Raw genomic sequence first — 20,189 nt, forward strand, 5'->3', positions numbered from 1 at the left:
TAAAATATAGTTGGACTTCTTTGATTCTTGCAAGATAGTAATGAAAGCATATTTAATTCAGATTATCAGATTCTACCAGTACAAATAATAATTATGGTAAGTATTTTTTGTCACTCGCAACAGGTGACATATTTCTTTTTATAAACTATCTACATTCCTAGTTTTCATTGTTGCAGGAAAATGAAGATACAATACATGGAAGCCGATTATAGATTTTATAAATCAATTACTTATAATTGATAAACACGGTGAAAAGTTTGGTTCTCGATTAAATAATTTAAAAATTGTAAACGATTATTTGTTTATTATAACTCAATCGAGCTATTCTAGGTTATAAAATTCATCGGTACAAATAATATTTCATATACTATAAAAACAATAAATTATTTCGGAAAAAAGTGGCAAAGTCTCAAGTTTGTTTGTGCCGCGTAGCGGTCCGCAGGTGTGCGTTGCGTATTTCACTAGACGCACACGTGCGCAAGTGCTGCCGGCTATCGTCTAAAGGTATGATTCCGAACGACGCTGCACGCAGCAGAGCTGCCGAAGCAGTGCTGCCGCGACACTACTGGTTCCCGTACAATTTCTATTGGCTTATATGAGATTACATTCCGAGCTAGGCAGCAATGTCGCGGCAGCAATGCAGCGGCAGCACTGCTGCGCGTCAGTGTCGCCCTGCCGCCGCGACAGACCAGTAGTGACGCGTCTGCCTACTCCTCGCGGCGAATGAAGATCCCTATGACAGTTCGTTAGCGCTTAACATTGTAGTGACGGCCTGTCACAACAAATCCTTTACAGGCCCATTAAAAAATTGAAAAAATCATAACTGTGTACATTTTTAAATTATAAAAATGAATATTAAGAAATTATTACGTAATGTTCGGAAATAATGGGAAAAAACTCAATGGAAATGTACGTGGTACGTGCTGCAAAAGTTACGTCGTCAAGCTGTTATCGAAAAAAAGGGACACATCGATAAACAAAATATCGATTATTTGTTGGAAGAAATTTACAAATGCTTTGACACAGTATATTTGTATTTTATTTAATCAATCTGAATCGGATACAAGGTTAAGCGTTTCCTCAGAATCTGAGTCTGAACTGCAGCTATCCGTGACGTTTATTAGTAATGCCTTACCTACGGTGTGATTGGCGTTCAGCCATGTCTCATCTAGGTATACTACCTTATCTCAGTTCTCAATTTGGTTTATTTTGCGAAGAAAATCGCATCGTTGTAAAGCAATGTCAGTACGCTCCATTAATATTTTTCGCTTGTCACATTTTTTATAACGGAATCCACATTTTTTTTAAACAATTCTAAGGGAAGTAGCGCCGCCTTTGAAGAGTTCTGCAGCTTTTAATGAAGATACTAACTTCTGGCAGGTCGGTAGTTCACCTCGTAGGTAGTAAATATGATTGCGTATAGCATCTAAATCAAAATTATCAGGTTCTGTTATATAACTTAACCTTTTCTTTTTCTACTTTGGTGTTAATAGTTTATTGTCCTCCATGGACGACTCAACAAATTTTTCCTTTGTTATTCGAGAAACAGTAGCCTTTCCGATTCCTAGAGCATCGGCGACACGATCGCGAACATTTTCAAGCGGTAACAAGGGTCCGCCATTTTGTTGCTCACGAGCAAAATAGTCTCGCAAACGAACTACAAACTCGCGAACTTCACTGTTGAGAACAGTTTTCCGCTGTCTTTTCGGCATTTTGCAAAACCTAAAATCTACAAATAACAGCAAAAACAGAAACAAAACTCAGCTAACAAAGAAACACGTGGCGTATACAAGGCGTTAGAACACTCGCAAGTAGTCGCAAGTAGACTGACAAGTTTAAAATATTTTTCCATGAAGCTGGAAATTTTGAATTCTTTCAAATTAAATTCAAAAAGAATTCTAAAAATTCTTCTCTTTAAATTGTGCAATTTTAATAAAAATTAATGTCGGGACACCTTTTCACACACGGTCGGTTAGCCCCATGGTAAGTTATTAATTAACTTGTGTTATGGGTGCTAACACAACTGATAAACTACATATAGCTACATATTTATAAATACGTATTGTAACACCCAGACCACGGCCAAGCATGCTCATCACACAAATGTCGACCGAACCGGGAATCGAACCCGGGACCCCAGGTTCGGCAGTCCGGCATGGTGACCATTGCGCCATCGAGGTCATCAATCAATGTACAGTAAAATAAAATTTAAAAAAGCCGTTGAATGACCTGGCTGAATGACATGACCTTTGCCTGACAGAATTTTATCGAAGTTTCGCATCACTATTACTACTGTCTGTTGAAACGTCATACGGATCATGATTCGCCGCGCGGGGTACTTGAATGTTGACACGTTAACAAAACGATGAATTTCTCTGACTCAGAAGAGGAACAGTTAATTAACTATGTGGCTTTATATCCAGCCCTTTACGATAGCAGTCATACTAATTATCGCAATAATTTAATAAAAGAAAATATATGGAAGGATATATCGAACAAAATCAATAAAACGAGTGAGTAAATGTTCTTACCAACTTTATTTTAATTTCATGATTATGTACCTAATAGTTACAAGTATTTTACTTCTTTTCTATGAAAAAATTGAACCGACTTCAAATAAAAATTAGTTACTGCACTAAAAAGTAAAAAATATAAATAACTAAGTTTATGAATAAGAGGCTAGGTGTAGAAAATGAGCAGTACCTACTCAGATCAGTATTCTCACATTTTTAAAGTCGATTATTAACCGACTTCCCAAAAAGGAGGAGGTTCTCAATTCGTCGGGATCTTTTTTTTTTAATATGTTTGTTCACCGATTACTCGAAGACGCCTGGACCGATTTGCAATTTTTTTTTTTTGTTTGATAGGGTATACCTTCCAGGTGGTCCCATAATCACCAGGTCAGGATCTGATGATGGAAACCCTGAGAAAAAGAGGGCAACTTTTGAAAATTGTTGGCGTACATAGGTTAAAAACTTGACAATGAGGTGTACATCTGATAACACTATGCAATAGTGAAGGTTTGGAGCTGACCTGATGATGGAGACGAGAGAAGGTCGAGGGAACTCGACAACTGAATATGTAAACTACCTCGTGTTTGGGCTTATAATATTCGTATTGATGAGAACTTTCCACAATATAGCGGATAGTGACAACTATGCTTGTCACTGAAAAGCCAAAAATAAAAAACTTTTTACAAAAAAATAAAACTGACTCCCAAAAACACTGAAAAGCAAAAAAAACACTAGATAAAACTAGATAAGTAGTGGAATGTTTTGACTTACACACCTTTTTAAAAAAGAATAACCGTAATGCAGAAAAAAGAAAAACACAAAAAAATACTGTTGAAATGATAACCTCCTCCTTTTGTGGAGATCGGTTAAAAATGTATTTTTGCTTGAAATGTATTATATTCGACTAATGCCATGAAACTGAGCCGTTCTCAGTAACGAAGAAATCTTTTAGTTTGTCTCTGACTTCGAATCCATTGCTATTCGAAAACCCACCCGAAGCCACTAAATCCATCATGTTTTGGCCAGGGAGACTGTCACTATTTGTTTGATAATGTGGAATGCTATTTTCTTCGAGGTAACCATCCCGAAGTAAATTGTGCAAACAACAAGCTGTTAATATAAGGTCATCAACCACCTCGGTCGATATACCGATAGGCGAATAGAAAACTCTGAATACTTGACTTAAAAGACCAAAAGCATTTTCTGTCACTCTCCGAGCTCGACATAATCTGTAGTTATAAATTTCTTTGTCTCTAGACAATCTCGCTGTTCTTCTTGGGTATGGCTTCATCATAAAGCTACTAAGAGCAAACGCCTCATCTCCAATTAAAAAGTGGGGCAGAGTTATATTTGTTCCAGGCAAATTCTTAGGTGGTGGAATATGAAATCTTTCATTTGCTATGTCATTGCCCATTCTTGACTTTTGAAAAATGCCATTGTCAGATTCTTTGCCGTAAGCACCTACATCAACGGCTATTTTGTAATTTGCATCCACAATAGCTAACAAGACAACTGAAAAGTAATCTTTGTAATTAAAAAAGAGGGATCCACTATTTTTTGGAGCTTTGATACGGACATGTTTGCCATCGATTCCTCCAACGCAATTCGGTATATTCCATTTATGCCAAAACATGTTTCAACGATTGTAAAGTCGTTTTCCTCCAGAGGCTTCATTAGTAGAGGTACTAATTCTTGCCTTAAAACTTTTAATACATGTTTCACGATACGTGATATATAGCTTTCAGATATACGGTATGAATACGATAAAGATCTGAAGCTTGGTGGCCGGTGGCTATGAACCTGTAAAAATCATAATACTATTTTGATATATATAGAATAATAATAATAATGATTTAAAAACGAACTTGTAGATCTTGAGGTACCGTACTACAGGTATGCGCCCGACCCAGTTCTCGAAAACGACCATATCACGTTGTACTGGGATCGATCTATCATCACTGACAGGACTATTGCAGCCAATAAGCCTGATATAGTGGTGATAGATCGATTAGCGCGCCGCGCGATGATAGTCGATGCGCCGTTCCGCATGACGAGAACCTCGTGAAAGCTGAGAAAGAGAAACAAATAAAGTATCTTGACTTAGCGCACGAGGTTGTCGCCATGTGGAATGTCGACACGGCTGTCATTGTGCCGATTGTCGTTACGGCCAATGCACAGTGTGTTATTCAGCCTTAAAAGTTGGCCAATAATGGAATTTTATATTTTTCGCTAACTAGGTACCTAGAATTTTATCTGGCCAAAAAGCTTATTAGTCACTGCAACCAATAGTAAAACACTTAAAGCGGTAGCTTAATACAGCGCCTCGTGCGGCCAGTAGGAAGTTACAGCTCGCTTACGCCAGACGTGTGATTTTGCGATACGTTGTTATTTCGGTGTTTTCCAAACTCTTGTTTTTGTTTGGTGGAGTGGTTTTGTGTCAGTTTTTGTGATGGATGGGTCTACTCCAGGTATGTACTTTCTGATTTATATCATTTTATAAAAAAATATATTGTAGATTTTTGTATTTATAGCCGTAAACACAGGTCTAATTAACTGTTGTAAAAATAATTTATGGTGCATTTCAAAAAGGGTTTTGTTGTATTTCTGAACATTTCTAAACATTAAAATTTGTGTTATAATATGAGGTTGTTATTTCATTATCCACTCATAAGAAAAGTAGCCGCACGAAACCGCTCCTTTTTTTTGTTATTTTTTTTTCTAGCGGCCTATATTATTTGGTACAAATTTATTTTGTTAACATTATTCGTTTTAATTGTTATAGGACCTTCTGGCATGACGATGATTACTCGGAAATACTTATATGACATTGCCCAAAACTCAATTGGGTCATCATTTGACGAAAAACTTAAGCTTATGGAAATCGAAGTGCTAAAAGGCTATTTTCAAGACGATCCAAAAATAGCAGACGCTAAACACAAATTGTCCATTGTTAAGCACCAATTTAAACAAAAATGGTTGGCAGCTCAAAAAAACAAAAAGAGATTCGAAGAAAAAAATGCCACGTGGCTAAGAGACACAATAACTTTACCGAGCGCAGGTAGGTGAAGCACAATACATTGCAAACTCGCTATTGTTTACATTATGACTAATGTAACTTTTTTTATAACATATTTCTATTTGTTTGTTTTAGGAGTTAGCCCCGGGCGTCCTCAAAAATCATTTGAAGAATCAAGTGAAAGAAGTAAAACCGAAGACCTGAGGTCAAAAGATTTAGCAGAATTAACGTATGCAACACAAATGCAATTGCGACAGGCCGGCAAAGTTGAAGCTTCGAAAGTTGTTAAAGACCTTACGAAAAGTCCTCGAAGAGCTAAAAAATACATCAAAGCCTTTAAAGAAAGTGTTGAAAAGCAAGATCAGCCTCGTCAACTATCACCGTTACAAGCATTGTCAATGTTTACAGAAGCAGAATTAACTAAAACTCAATATCAAAGAGTCCGTGAGACAAACCCAATTTTTTTCCCTTGTTATTCTATTGTTCAAAAAGCAAAAAAAGATAGCTATCCGGAAATTCATCGTGTGACCGAGACATGTGCTGAAGTTCTAGTTCAGAAGTTGATGGATCACACAGGATCAAGACTGATACAGTTTTTGGGAAAAGCTGTAGAAAATTTAAGTGAAGAAGAGAAATCCTCATTAATATTAATAAGTAAGTGGGGTTGTGACGGCTCGCAACAAATACAATATAAAATGAAATTTGAGTTTGAAGATGACTCTGATGCCAATATATTTCAAAGTTCAACAGTTCCACTCCAATTACTTTAGGGCTCTGAAAAAAAAAATCTGTGGCAAAACCCAACACCATCGTCACCTCGCTACTGTCGCCCTATAAGAATACGTTTTGTGAAAGAAACAACTGACGTAACTAATGAAGTAATAAATTATATCCAATCACAGATATCAGCACTCACTAGTACAAATATAAATGGCATTTCTATAAAGCATAAGATGCTATTTACGATGGTGGATGGCAAGGTATGCAATGCAGCAACACATACCAAATCAACTATGAGGTGCTACATTTGTGAAGCTACTATTTCAGAATTTAATGATTTATCAATGGAAAGGCCATGCAAAAAAGAGAATTTCAGCTTTGGGCTGTCATTATTGCATGCTAGAATAAGATTTTTTGAAACGATGCTGCATGTGGCATATAGGCTACCCATTAAAAAGTGGAATGTTCGCCTTTCTGCCGAAGAGAAACAAGTGGTGGGAGATAGAAAAAAAGAAATCCAAAGCCAGTTCAAAGAAAAACTTGGACTTTTAGTAGACATGCCTAAAGCAAATTTTGGTAACACAAATGACGGTAACACAAGCAGAAGATTTTTCGAGGAATATGAAATTTCAGCAGAAATTACAGGAGTCGATAAAAATTTAATTTATCGTTTAAAAGTAATTCTAGATGCATTATGTTCCGGTATGAAAATAAATGTGGAACAATTTGAAAAATATTGCAAAGAAACTGCCGAACTTTATGTGTCGTTATATAATTTTTACTACTGTCCTAACATGTCCATTCTGTACACAAGATCATAGTTTGAGTCACTGTAAACAGTTTTGTAAAGAAGATTACGAAACCCGAAGTGAGTTCGTCCGAACACATCGATTATGTTATAATTGTTTAAGTTCCAATCATTCGATCAAGTTTTGTGGAGTTAAAACTACTTGCCAGCTTTGTCAACGTAAGCACCACTCATTGTTACACCCCAAGGTTTCTTCAAGATCCACGTCGCCTACCACAAGTGGCCTGTCCGGAGAAGCGGCAGCTGTCAGAACAGCAACGTCTGCGTTGCCCACCGCCTCCAGTATGGCACAAGAATCAGATTTACCAACACAACCAACACACTTCTCGAGAAGAGTAGTGCCTAATCGAGTTCTGTTACCAACTGCTTTGGTCGAAGCACAGACTAAGAGCGGTCATAAACAAATACTGAGAGCGTTGTTAGATCAAGGATCTCAAACATCCTTCATAACAGAATCGGCAGTTCAATTGCTGGGACTAAAGAAGATACCAACCAGGAGCGTCATTTCTGGTATAGGAGGTGACAAGAGCGCATTTGCCTCAAAGTTCATAGTTTCTGTAACTATTCAATCACGTCATGATCCTACAGTTAGCATTCAAGTCCAAGCATTTGTAATGAGAACCATTACAAAATTGATTCCATCAACAAAGATTTTAATACAAACTTGGCCTCAACTGAAAGATTTGGTTCTGGCGGATCCAGAATACCACACTCCAAGTAAAATTGACATTTTATTTGGAGCCGAGGTTTATGGCCAAGTCATAAAGGAGGGTTTAGTTAAATGCGGTTAAGGGCCTATAATAGCGCAAAACACATCCCTGGGCTGGATTTTATCTGGACAACCTCATGCTGATCGCAATGTCGATGCAGCACAACCTCACAAGACATTAGTTAGTATGTGTTCACAGGTTAGTGATAATCATTTATTCAAGAAGGTTTGGGAGACAATTGACTTGACCAAACTGAAATCAATTTCAACTGGTTTGGAGAAGAAACCAGTGCCAAAATATGTTAGAGAACATCTAACAACCAATAAAGATAATTCGTTATGGGTAAAGTATTCGTCACTTCAAAGGTTGATTAGAGTTATAGCATACTGTAGACGTTTTCTAAGGCAGAAAGAGCATAGGGAATCGTACTTGACCAGCGAAGAATTGTCGGACGCTTTGGAAATCTATATCAGAAAATATCAAGCTCAAGAGTTCAAGGAAGATATAAATAGCATCAAGAAATTAGGAATTATCAGCAAGAAAAGTAAACTTAGACCTTTATGTCCCTGGATAGATAATAAGGGAATATTAAGAGTAGGTGGTAGGATACAGAAGTCTAAAATGACTGAGAGTATGATACATCCCATCATAATTCCACCTAAAAATCATTTTTGCACGCTACTAGTACAAGAAGCACACCAAAATACTCTACACGGAGGTCCAACATTGATGTTGAATTATTTACGTTCCAAATATTGGGTCATATCTGCGAAGAATATGGTTAAGGCCTGCGTGCGCAAATGTGTAACATGTGCTTGACAATCAGCCACAATAAAAACCCAATTCATGGGATAGTTACCAACCTGTAGAGTAACACCAGCTCGACCATTTTTGCATGTTGGAGTCGACTTTGCCGGTCCCATCAACCTTAGAGTATCTAAAGGTTGTGGCAATAAATCTTACAAAGGCTACATCTGTCTTTTTGTTTGTCATACACGAAGGCAGTACACATAGAAGCTATCAGTGATCTCACCGCTCAATGATTTATAGCCGGTTTTAAGAGATTTGTTGCCAGGAGAGGACACTGCAGCGATATTTGGAGCGACAATGGAAAAAGTTTCGTTGGTGCTTCCAATGAACTACAATCATTGGTTGCTGCTGAAAGGTCAGCAGTTGCTAATGAAATTCGAAGTTGGTTGAGTACTAAAAGCGTTAAGTGGCAGTCTATTCCTCTTCATGCCCCAAGCTTTGGCGGGCTTTGGGAGTCAGCAGGGATAATTTACTTCCGAAAGCTCATAGAGAAACATTCGAGTTCAGACGGACTCACTAGGGTTGTGACCCTTAAATGCAACGGGTCTAGAATTAAGAGACCAACAAATAAGTTATGTGTTTTGCCTATTGATTAGGTACTAGTTTTGTTTTGAATTATTTTTGTTTTATTTGTCCAATTACCTCATGATGGGCGGCTCTTGATGGTTAAGGACAATTCAGGCGAATATGTCCTTGGTGGGCGGTATGTCCAAATAAGTATGTATATATAGGTATGCAACCTTTAACAAATTATAAAAAGAATATAATAATGACAGTTGTCAAGTCAAAAATGTTTTGTTCGAATTATTGATTTTTCTTTTCCATGTTGTAATACGAATTTTATGTTTTTATTCCAATGTAAATACACAAGTAAAAAAGGCGAAGGAGTTTTTGATTCACAATCTTGAAGGACCTAAAGATTACAATTTTCCACATTTAATCAATATTTATAACAGGTTATGGGCCCAGGCCCATAAATTCCGTCAGATGATACAGAATAGCGTAGGAAAGTAATCAACTAGTAAGGTTACGGTCATACACGTGTTAAAGGGTAAAAGGGGTAGGTTTGCTTTTCAGCCTGAAACGAAAAGAAGAAAGTCAAAATAATGACAACGTCTTGTTCCCATATACCGCAACTTGGAGACAATTTTGAGAATTTGCTCTTTAGAATCGAGATTCTCCTAGATGAAAAGGGATTGAGAAATGTAAATGTAGAAAGCGGGAACGAGAAGAGAACAAAAGAGGAAGAGTTCATCAAACAAGACTCGAAAACACGCAATATAATAATACAAGGAATACCAGATAAACATCTAGAGTATGTTAAAAGTGCATCAACCGCATATGACATGATTACCAAGCTCAAGAGTACGTTTCAAAGAAAATCTACACTTAGCAGCTTATGTCTCAAAAGACAACTGATAAACTTGAAGTACAGTAAAAAACAAAGCGTTCAGGATCATATAAATAAATTCGAAAAACTAGTTCAAGATATTGCCAATCACGGAATTGTCATAGATGAGAAAGAGAAAGTATGTCAATTTTTATTAAGTATCGAACAAGCTTATCAACCCTTAGTCACGGCTCTTGAAATGTCAAACAGTGAATTAACTTTAGATTTTGTAAAAAGCAAATTACTGGACGCGGAAATGAAAGAGAAATCTAATCAAGGCGTTATGAGAAAAACCAATGAGTATGTTTTTGAAAGCACTTCTCAAATAAAATGCTCTGTTGTTGAGAATCCAACCATTTTGCTTGAAATTACCCAAAAATACATTTTCATCAGAGAGGCAGAGGAAGCTCCAGATCACGAGGCAGAGGCAGACTAGAAAACAAACTGCAAATATTGGAGGAGAGCATACCACTAACAAGGAAATATAATTTGTAGTAGCGCAGGCAAACTCAGCAGAAAACACACAAAACCACACAAAAGAAGAAATATAATCTGTGATAGACTCCGGTGCATCACACCATATGATATCTCACAACTTCCAGAAATATATGACAGATATATAGAAGATTCCTCAAATAAATATTAAAGTAGCAGATGGAAATACAATAGGAGCAACTCTGAAAGGAAAATTAAAAGGAATTTCAAAAGAATGACTAGAAATATCAATTCCAGATTGCCTTATTTTGGAGAAATTGTCTCACAACCTACTGTCAGTGAGAAAACTTAATGAAAAAGGTTTACATATGTGACTATTTAATAAAGAAACAGCATTAATAAGCAAAGGTAACATACATGTGCAAGGACAAAGCAATGGGAAATTATATACATACAATGAAATTAGATTTGAATGTAAGAAAGACAGTGACAGACAGTGAGACCAAGACACATGCATTGATATCAGAAAAAATCTTTGGCACAGAAGATTAGGACATTTAAACTATGGAGGGTTGAGAGTCCTTGGTCTACCATTATCTAAAGTACGATGCAGTTTGCATGGAGGCCAAAGCTATAAGATGTCCTTTCAATGATAACCCTTTGCCAACATTAAGTAAGTTGACACCATCTGGAGTAACAGAACCAGATAAGAGAGGTAAGAAAGTTCCACCCAACAAAAATCAGAAGAAGTCAAGGATATAATTAGAGATCACATCAAGTCTTTACCTACTGTTTCCTCACATTACTGTCGCAGTACGACGAAGAGGAAATATTTGCCTTCAGGTTTAAGTGAAAACCGTTTGTATTTAGACTATGTAACTCTACCGAATGATTTTAAAACTGTGTTGGAAGATGTAGTAAGAGTTATAAATTTCATTAAGAGTCGTCCATTGAAATCTAGATTATTTAAACAAATTTGCCAAGACATGGATGCAGACCACTACACGTTGCTTCTTCACACCGAGGTGAGATGGCTCTCAAGAGGACGAATTTTGTCCCGCGTGTATGAACTTAAGGAACAGTTATTGATATTCCTCACATTGGAGTCATCAGAGTTTGTTAATTTATTCAGCGATGATACATGGTGCACAAAATTGGCGTACTTGACAGATTTATTCGAACATCTTAACAAATTAAATGCAGGTATGCAGGGACGAAATGAGAATATTCTGACGTCATCAGATAAAATAAAAGGTTTCGCAGAAAAATTAACGCTATAGAAAAATCATATTTGCCAGGGCACTCTGTCCATGTTCCCGCATACAGCGTCAAGAAATGTGGATTGTAGAATGAGATCTTTGATAAGGGATTCATTAGAATTGTTAGAAAAAAATGTAAACAAATACTTTCCCAATATCGAGGTTGAGAAATTTGATTGGGTGAGAGACCCGTTCAATATTTCAATTCGCACTTTGCTATTAAAATTACAGGAATTGAATGTAAATAAGTTCTGGTTACATGTTTCAGCAGAATATCCAGAATTAAGTAAAAAAGCTCTCATTGCCCTATTGACGTTTTCGACATCTTACTTATGCGAACAAGGATTTTCAGCATTGACAAAACTAAAAAGTAAAAATCGCGAACGTCTGCTATCTGTTGAGGAAGAGCTTCGAGTATGTTTGTCGACAATTCGCCCAAGAATAAAAAGCCTTTGCTCGACACGTCAGGCTCAAATATTGCATTAATTGATTATATCATGTTATTTAAAACTTATTAATATACTTAATTATAAATACTATTAAAGTTTATTTTCACCAAAATAATTTCGTTTTTTCTTAAAGGATATCAATACCTCCCTACGTCCGCACATAAGGTTGAAAAAGTCTGATGTAGAGTATTGTAAAGAACGTCAAGTTGTACCTGAGAAGGCCAGTTTTTACAAGTCCATACAAATGAATTTAATTACGGTTTTCATCGCCCTAAGAAGGATCAATGTGATAATTGTATTCAATTTAAGAATAGGCCAGAGCATGAACAGCAACTTCATAAAGAAGAGTATGATTTACACATTGTTCGTAAAAACGAAGCGAGAGAGCATAAAATTTGTGACAACAATCGTACCAAATTAGACCAAGGCTTTGTTGCTTTTGCTGTGGACCTGGAAAAGTTACTATTAGCTCAAAGTTTACAGGCTGGTCAGGTTTATTATAAAAGAAAGTTGAAGATTTACAATTTTACAGTGTATAATTTAGGAGATTCTGAAGCTACAAATTATATGTGGCATGAAGGAGTGGGTACTAAAGGTGCATCGGAGATTGCCTCTTTCATTTGGATTCATTTGTCGTCATTGCCTTCAGAGGTAAACGAAATAACTTTCTTTTCTGACACTGCTTCTGGGCAGAACCGGAACACTATTATTGCCGCAATGTTTTTACATGCAGTAACTGTTTTGCCAATCGAAACCATCAATCAAAAGTTCATGGAGTCTGGGCATTCGGAGATGGAATGCGATAGTGTTAATTCTGCAATAGAAAACAGAGGCAGGCAAGTAGATATCTACACACCAGAGGGCTGGTACACTGTCGCACGTACGGCTAAAACCACCAAGCCCTATTACAAGATTAAAGAGTTGACTTTTTCAGATTTTATTGACTTCAAGTCGTATAGTAATAAAGTTATCACAAATAAAAATAAAACAGATAATGGTGATAATATGAATTGGCTGCTATTAAAATGGATGCAATATCGAAAAGGAAGTCCTACGACAATATTTTTCAAAAATCAATTATCTGAAGAGAATTTTAAAACTTTACCAATTCAGCGCAGAGCTCTACGCAAATCGGCTATGACACCATGTGGCGATTCACAGAAGCTCTATAACAAAAAACCTTAAATCCCTGCTAATAAACTTAGAGTAAGGTTACATGCTCATTCTGGCGTCAGTTCAGCCCATCAGTCTGCTCATAATGATGGTAGAATTATCGTCTAACCGGTTGACTGACGGACTGATGGTCCAGAATGACAAAAATTAAATATTTTTCATCATTCTCTCGTGAATGACAGCAGACTGATGCCAGACTGATCGTGTAACCGCTCGAATAATTCTCGCGTCAGTCACCGTCCGCGACGTAATGGAGCAACACGTGCTAAGCGACGAAGCACCGCTACCACCGCCGCTTGCGCTGCCCGCATCACCTGGGCCCCCACTAACGTCAATCGAGATTGAAAAGGAGTTCATCCTCACGTTCGAGTCCTTGCCAGTGTTATGGGATAAAACACATGCTTTATATTGTAATAAATACAAGAGAAACGACGCTCTGTTAAAACTCCTCGATATATTTGTAAAAATTAAACCCGGGGCAACTATAGAGGACGTCAAAAAAAAATCAACGTTTTACGGTCCAACTACAGAAGAGAGTTGAAGAAAATTATTTCATCACGAAGATCGGGTGCTGGTACAGATGAAATATACTGCCCAAAAAGTTGGACTTTCGAATACCTGAAATTTTTGGATAAATTTGAGCAGCCTGTTCCGATAGATCGGGTATGTAAAAGCACATTTTCTATGTAGTATAGGTAATACGCGTTTGTTTGAACTTTGCGAGAATTACCGCTACCACTCGCTTCACCACCCGCCCGCGCTCGCCCGCACAGTATTGTCATAAAATATTTCAAATCATAATACCGCCGCGACACATGGCCGCGACTCGCAAACTTCAAACAGACGGGTAGTAGGTATTTTGATTTTATTACTCGTTTTTGCTCGATATCAATAACGACAACAGGTAGACGTTTGAAATATTCCCAGAATATTGAGTATATTATTAACTTTAGAAATAAGATAAAATATTAAAATTAAATTAAAATATAAGTGGGCTCCCATAACATGAGATATGATTTTTTGGCCTCTTAATAGATAATGGTACGGAACCCTTCATGCGCGAGTCCGACTCGCACTTGGCTAGTTTTTTAAATTATTATTATTATTTTAATATTATTCTGTGGTATTACACCCCGTTCCCCCCACAGGTAGGTAGGTACTAACTCATAGAACATAAAATAAAACAAAGTAGATATAATGCTGTAAAATTATTATTGTATTTTGTCAGTTCACAATTGAAAGTAATTTTTGCTAAATTCTAATTTACCCTCACGACTAAAGTAATCGCAGAATCTTTCTCTTATCAGTTTGGCTTCATTAGTTGAGTTACGGGTAGGAGAGGGCTCCAAATCGTTCAGTCCCATATCAGTAGCTTTTGTAACTTTCCAGTTTGATGCCAAGTAGCGACTGGACTTGGTTTTCATTAAGAAATTATGTAAATAACAGCAAGCCGTTACTATCACTGAGGCTTTTTGTGGCTCAAAGCATATTGCCTTTTGAAATACACCGAATTTTTTTGTTATTATACCAAAAGCACCTTCAATAACTGATCTAGCTCATGACAGTCGCCTGTTAAATTCTTTTCGCTCATTATTATTGTTACATGCACTTTGTGGATATGGCTTCATTAAGTTTTTCCCTAGTGCAAAAGCCTCATCAGATATAAAAACAAAAGGAAAACTTTCGGATGTGTATGGCATTGGCGATGGCTCTGGTATATCTAATTCACTTTTACTATATAGATCCCAGAATTTCGTATAAAACAGAACACCACCATCTGATACTCGGCCATTCGCACCAACATCAATCATTATAATTTTTAACAGTGTTTCTGGGAATAACAGTTGATGCAAAGCTACAGTGGGGCTCACATATATTTAGCCTCGCGGGTAGACTTAGTTCTGCTGCCTACGCCGTCAGAAAAGTAAGACAATTCACTGACGTAGACACAGCTCGACTAGTCTATTTTAGTTATTTTCATTGCGTTATGTCCTACGGTATTCTACTGTGGGGCAAAGCTGCAGATATAGAAAACATTTTCGTATTACAGAAACGAGCTGTTCGTGCAATATATAAGTTAGGTAGCAAGCATTCCTTAAGGGAACTTTTTAAAGAAATAGGTATCCTTACTGTGGCATCGCAATTCATCCTTGCTAACATATTATACATTAGGCAGAATATTCATCACTACACCAAGAAAAGTGATGTCCACAGTATCAACACTAGGAACAAGCATAAACTGTGCGTACCCATTCACAGGCTTCACAAGGTACATGGAACATTTATGGGGCTTGGTATTCGATTTTATAATAAACTTCCTCAGTCGTGTAGAATTGCCTTTTGATAAATTTAAAGTGCAGATCAAATCTATCCTGTCGAAGAAAGCTTATTATACAGTTAATGACTACATAAACGATAAAAATAGTTGGTCCTCATGTTAAACACTGGACAGCTTCAAAAGTTATCATTATGAGTTGATGTGATTTATATTATTTTATACGTGACATTTTTTTATTTTATGTATACTGACTAATTACCATCATCGTTCTGTTTTTACGATGAGTTGTTCCTTAATTTTGTAAATGGTCTACTAGCGACTGCGAATTGATTAGTATTAACTGTTTTCTTGTAGTGTAGCTGCAAGTCGTCATGCTCCCTTTGACGGTATTGCTTGCGGTAGCGTCGGTGGTCGGGTTGCCTCCCTCCCTCAAAAATGTGCGAGGGGGGCGATGGCTGATCCTCGCGTTATGCTCGTGAACGGGTGCTGCTTGTGGTACCAGGTCGTCTTGCTGACTACATATTTGTACACCCGTAATATACCTAATGTATATGATTTTGGTTTGAACGGTAGTCCTAGTTCACCGTTTTCATTGTTTATGTTGTTATTTTATTTTTTCATAAAAACTCTTTGACATGTCGGTGGGTGCACCCTAAACTATATCTATCTTCACTGAATGGAGGCTTTATATTTTTTTATATTTTTCACTCTTTTTTTAATAGATTTATTTTGTAACTGCTTGAGTAATAGGTATGGGTAAGGTGTGTACTAGGCAACATGACTAACTATTTGAATTGATTTTATATACAAATTTATGTACACAATGTTGTATAGTGATATTTAAATATTTGTATACGGTTCTTCAAACCATACAGACAGAATTGTGTTGCTGGGGAGTTTGTTCCACCACTTCTTCTTCCCAGCAAAAACACATAGGAAGTGGTGAAGGGCGGGCGTTTTGGGGGCTGTCTTTTGTATTGACGTTCGAAAAGTGCTGATTTTCAGCCTACTTTGAATTCTTAATTATATTTATTTGCATTTGCCAGTGCCATTAAAACAATACTAAAGTGACCTTTTTAATTAAAATATAGTGATCCGGAGTGTTCTGGTCTTTGGATCTTAACATGTTTACCATCCAAAGCTCCTAGACAATTCCAAAATTGATATTTATCCCCAAAATCAGCGGCTATCCTTTTCCATTCCTCTTTTGACGGCTTCTGAAATAAATAAAAAAAGTTAATATTCTGTTTTATTTTCTTTTTCAGGATGGTGATGGTGATGGTAATCACAATGAAGCTGAATCTGATAAACCACAAACAGAGCAAAAAGTGACTGCGACTATTTCTTCATTCATGAAACCACCCGCAAGACCACCTGCACTCAGCTCGAAAAAAATGGTTCTTAAAACACAAAATGAATTACTCGAACGAGCATGTAATTATTTGTCAGAATCTCAAGTTAGTGGCACTCAGTCAATTGCATTTGACTGGGCCGAAACATTAGAACGACTGACCCCTACTCAAAAGTTATATGCCAAGAAGGCCATTAACGATATTCTATTTGAAGCGGAATTGGGAAATTTACACAGATACTCTGTTCAAATAAATGTCACATCAACCCCTTCACCTACACCATCTCCCTATTACACACATACTCAAGTCGCATCTCCACCCGAACCATCTTTCTACTCAGATACAACATCTCTGGACTACATTCAAACCTAAGTCTCAGCTCCTCCCGCACAATCTCCTAGCTACATTCAAACCTCAGTCTCAGCTCCTCTCGCACAATCTCCTAGCTACATTCAAACCTCAGTCTCAGCTCCTCCCGCACAATCTCCTAGCTACATTCAAACCTCAGTCTCAGCTCCTCCCGCACAATCTCCTAGCTACATTCAAACCTCAGTCTCAGCTCCTCCCGCACAATCTCCTAGCTACATTCAAACCTCAGTCTCAGCTCCTCCCGCACAATCTCCTAGCTACATTCAAACCTCAGTCTCAGCTCCTCCCGCACAATCTCCTAGCTACATTCAAACCTCAGTCTCAGCTCCTCCCGCACAATCTCCTAGCTACATTCAAACCTCAGTCTCAGCTCCTCCCGCACAATCTCCTAGCTACATTCAAACCTCAGTCTCAGCTCCTCCCGCACAATCTCCTAGCTACATTCAAACCTCAGTCTCAGCTCCTCCCGCACAATCTCCTAGCTACATTCAAACCTCAGTCTCAGCTCCTCCCGCACAATCTCCTAGCTACATTCAAACCCCAGTCTCAGCTCCTCACGCGTATTCTTCCAACTACGTTCAAACCCAAGTCACTGCTCCTCCCACGCGATCTCCTTACGACACCCAAACCCAAGCCGCAGCTCCCGCACAACCTCCATTCTACACTCTTCACATTCCGTCCCCATCTTCCAAGTCTCAAGACAGCGAATATTATACAGCTGGTTCGTTATTAGCTCAATTTCAAGAGTAAAAACTATAATAATATGATTATATAGTGCCTTAAACTTTGATTTGTGAATTGTTGATTTGTGAGCAAAATAAAAATAAGTATTGAATATATATTTTTTTTAACTTACCCTGATATAAGACTGTAGGACATAAATTAATACTTCGCATGTCTGAACAATAGACTGACTGATGGCAGCAGGTGACATTATTGCAGAATATTTAAGATCTTTAATATTTCTTCCAGTAGCAAGGTATCGTAAAGTAACAGCTAATCTTTCTTCGGCGGTTATTGTTTTCCTCATACAGGTATCTTGTTTTTGCAAATATGGTTTGACCATTTGCAACAAATGATCATAGCAGGCTTCTTTCATTCGATAGTAATTCTGAAAATCTTCTTCTTCATCCTGTTGTCGTATTTCATTTAATAAATTTAGATGCGTATAATGTTCTCTTTTTTGTAGCCAGGTTTTCATCCATCGCTTCCTCTTCACGCGTTTCTTTAGCAGTAAAGCGATAATTATAATAGCACAGGCTTTTTTTTTTCTTTAAAATATCCATGGCTAGGCAGGATCGGGTGATGCAATAGACTTTCGTCTTCACTTTACGAACGGTGACTAAGGTAAGTTTTATCAGTCTGCTGTCAGTCTTGGACTGAGCATGTAACCGTATTTTTCATCCATCATTCTGGCATCAGTTTGAACCGGACCAAACTGATGGACTGAACTGACGCCAGAATGAGCGGGTAACCTTACTCTTAAAGATCTGAAGGATCTCTGCGCAAAAGGTACCATACCATCAGTGTATCACGATTTTTATAACAATCTGGAAGAAGCATCAATTAGTGACAATTCAGAAAGTGTCTAGATTCTTTTAACTTCCACATTTTTCTATATCACTTAAATTGTTCGTTTGATTTGTTTTCCTTTATTAAAAATACATGGAAAAGTAATAATTTAGTATTTTTTTTCAAACATTCTACCCCACTTACACCTTTTTACCCAGTTAGTTTAGATGCCATTAGATTAAAAAGTCAATGAGACAAGAGAGTTAAGTGACTTACACCCTATACTACGAGTATTACATGTTACAAAAAATATTCAATAGGCCTAAGCCACATAACATATACACCATGATATTTTGGTATTTTTTAATTAAAGTATTCAATAACTACATGTTTTAATAATCTAGGGTAAAAATTTTAACCCTCTACTACAATATGACGCTGAGTTAAGTTAAAATAACTGTTTTTACCCTCATCTCTTATTTTTTAAACGTCCATAACTCAGAAGTGTAGTTCTGTGGAATAGCTCCATTGCCCTCCAAGGTGACGATATAAAAGAGTTAGCGAACTAAAGCAAATACAACAGGACTTACAGCGAGATAAGTGGAGAAAAGAAAAACAAAAATGTAAAGATGATAAAATTGATAATAAAACGTCAGAAGACAAGGCAGAAAAAGCAAAAACAACGCATTATTCTCGTAAATTACAAAAAGAAAGAAATTAAAATCTACTGTAGCTCTATTAGTGAAAAAAAAAACGCTGAATAGGAAAACTATAAGATATAAAAAAAAAATGGACAGTTGACACAAAAAATAATTATTTTAAATACCAGTGAACACCAAGAACAGATAAGACATATTGAAGATTGCTACCGCAGGAAAGTGTCAATGAGGCAAATGGACCTGCTTCTTGAATTTGTGGATTCCCATCGCGACATAGCGTTGGGCCGCTTTCCGCCAGGTCCTCAGGGAGTGCGGGACACTCGAGAAGTATGGCGGTTAATTTCAGTGGCAGTGGAGCTACTAAAACGCCGGATCAATGACGCCGAGTATGTTTACTTCTTTATTAAAAAAAATAGCATTTTAGCATGTTTGTATGGTGGCACGACTACATCTCATAATTTTCACTTGCTTTTGATTTTGAATACTTTCTTTGCAAGTTTAAAATTTAATAATATTAACTCATTGATAACTTTTTTATTTTGCTTTTTCTAAGTTTTTGTCACTGAGTTTGTTTTTGTAACATTGTTTGCATGTGTAATTAACCAGTAACTGTTTTTTTGTCAAGTACTGGATAGAATTTAAAGCAAAGACTAAGGGAAAAGCTGCAGACTCGCGGAGGAGCGCATCTGCGACTGGTGGAGGGCCTAACAAGCTGGTTCCTCTTAACTATATAGAG

General features: G+C 37.1%; 1 protein-coding gene and 1 pseudogene across 1 annotated transcript; both read left to right on the forward strand.

Annotated features, from left to right (window-relative positions):
* Positions 1-5,235: 5,235 nt before the first annotated feature.
* Positions 5,236-7,182, forward strand: LOC124635616. Its single transcript, XM_047171546.1, has 2 exons — positions 5,236-5,571; positions 5,665-7,182. The coding sequence occupies exons 1-2, from the start codon at positions 5,307-5,309 to the stop codon at positions 6,297-6,299; spliced, it is 900 nt and encodes a 299-aa protein (XP_047027502.1). The 5' UTR covers positions 5,236-5,306; the 3' UTR covers positions 6,300-7,182.
* Positions 7,183-12,474: 5,292 nt separating this feature from the next.
* LOC124636023 lies at positions 12,475-18,431 on the forward strand (annotated as a pseudogene).
* Positions 18,432-20,189: the final 1,758 nt, after the last annotated feature.

This window comes from Helicoverpa zea, chromosome 13 (assembly GCF_022581195.2).
Source record: "Helicoverpa zea isolate HzStark_Cry1AcR chromosome 13, ilHelZeax1.1, whole genome shotgun sequence".
In the NCBI taxonomy this organism is placed as follows: domain Eukaryota; kingdom Metazoa; phylum Arthropoda; class Insecta; order Lepidoptera; family Noctuidae; genus Helicoverpa; species Helicoverpa zea.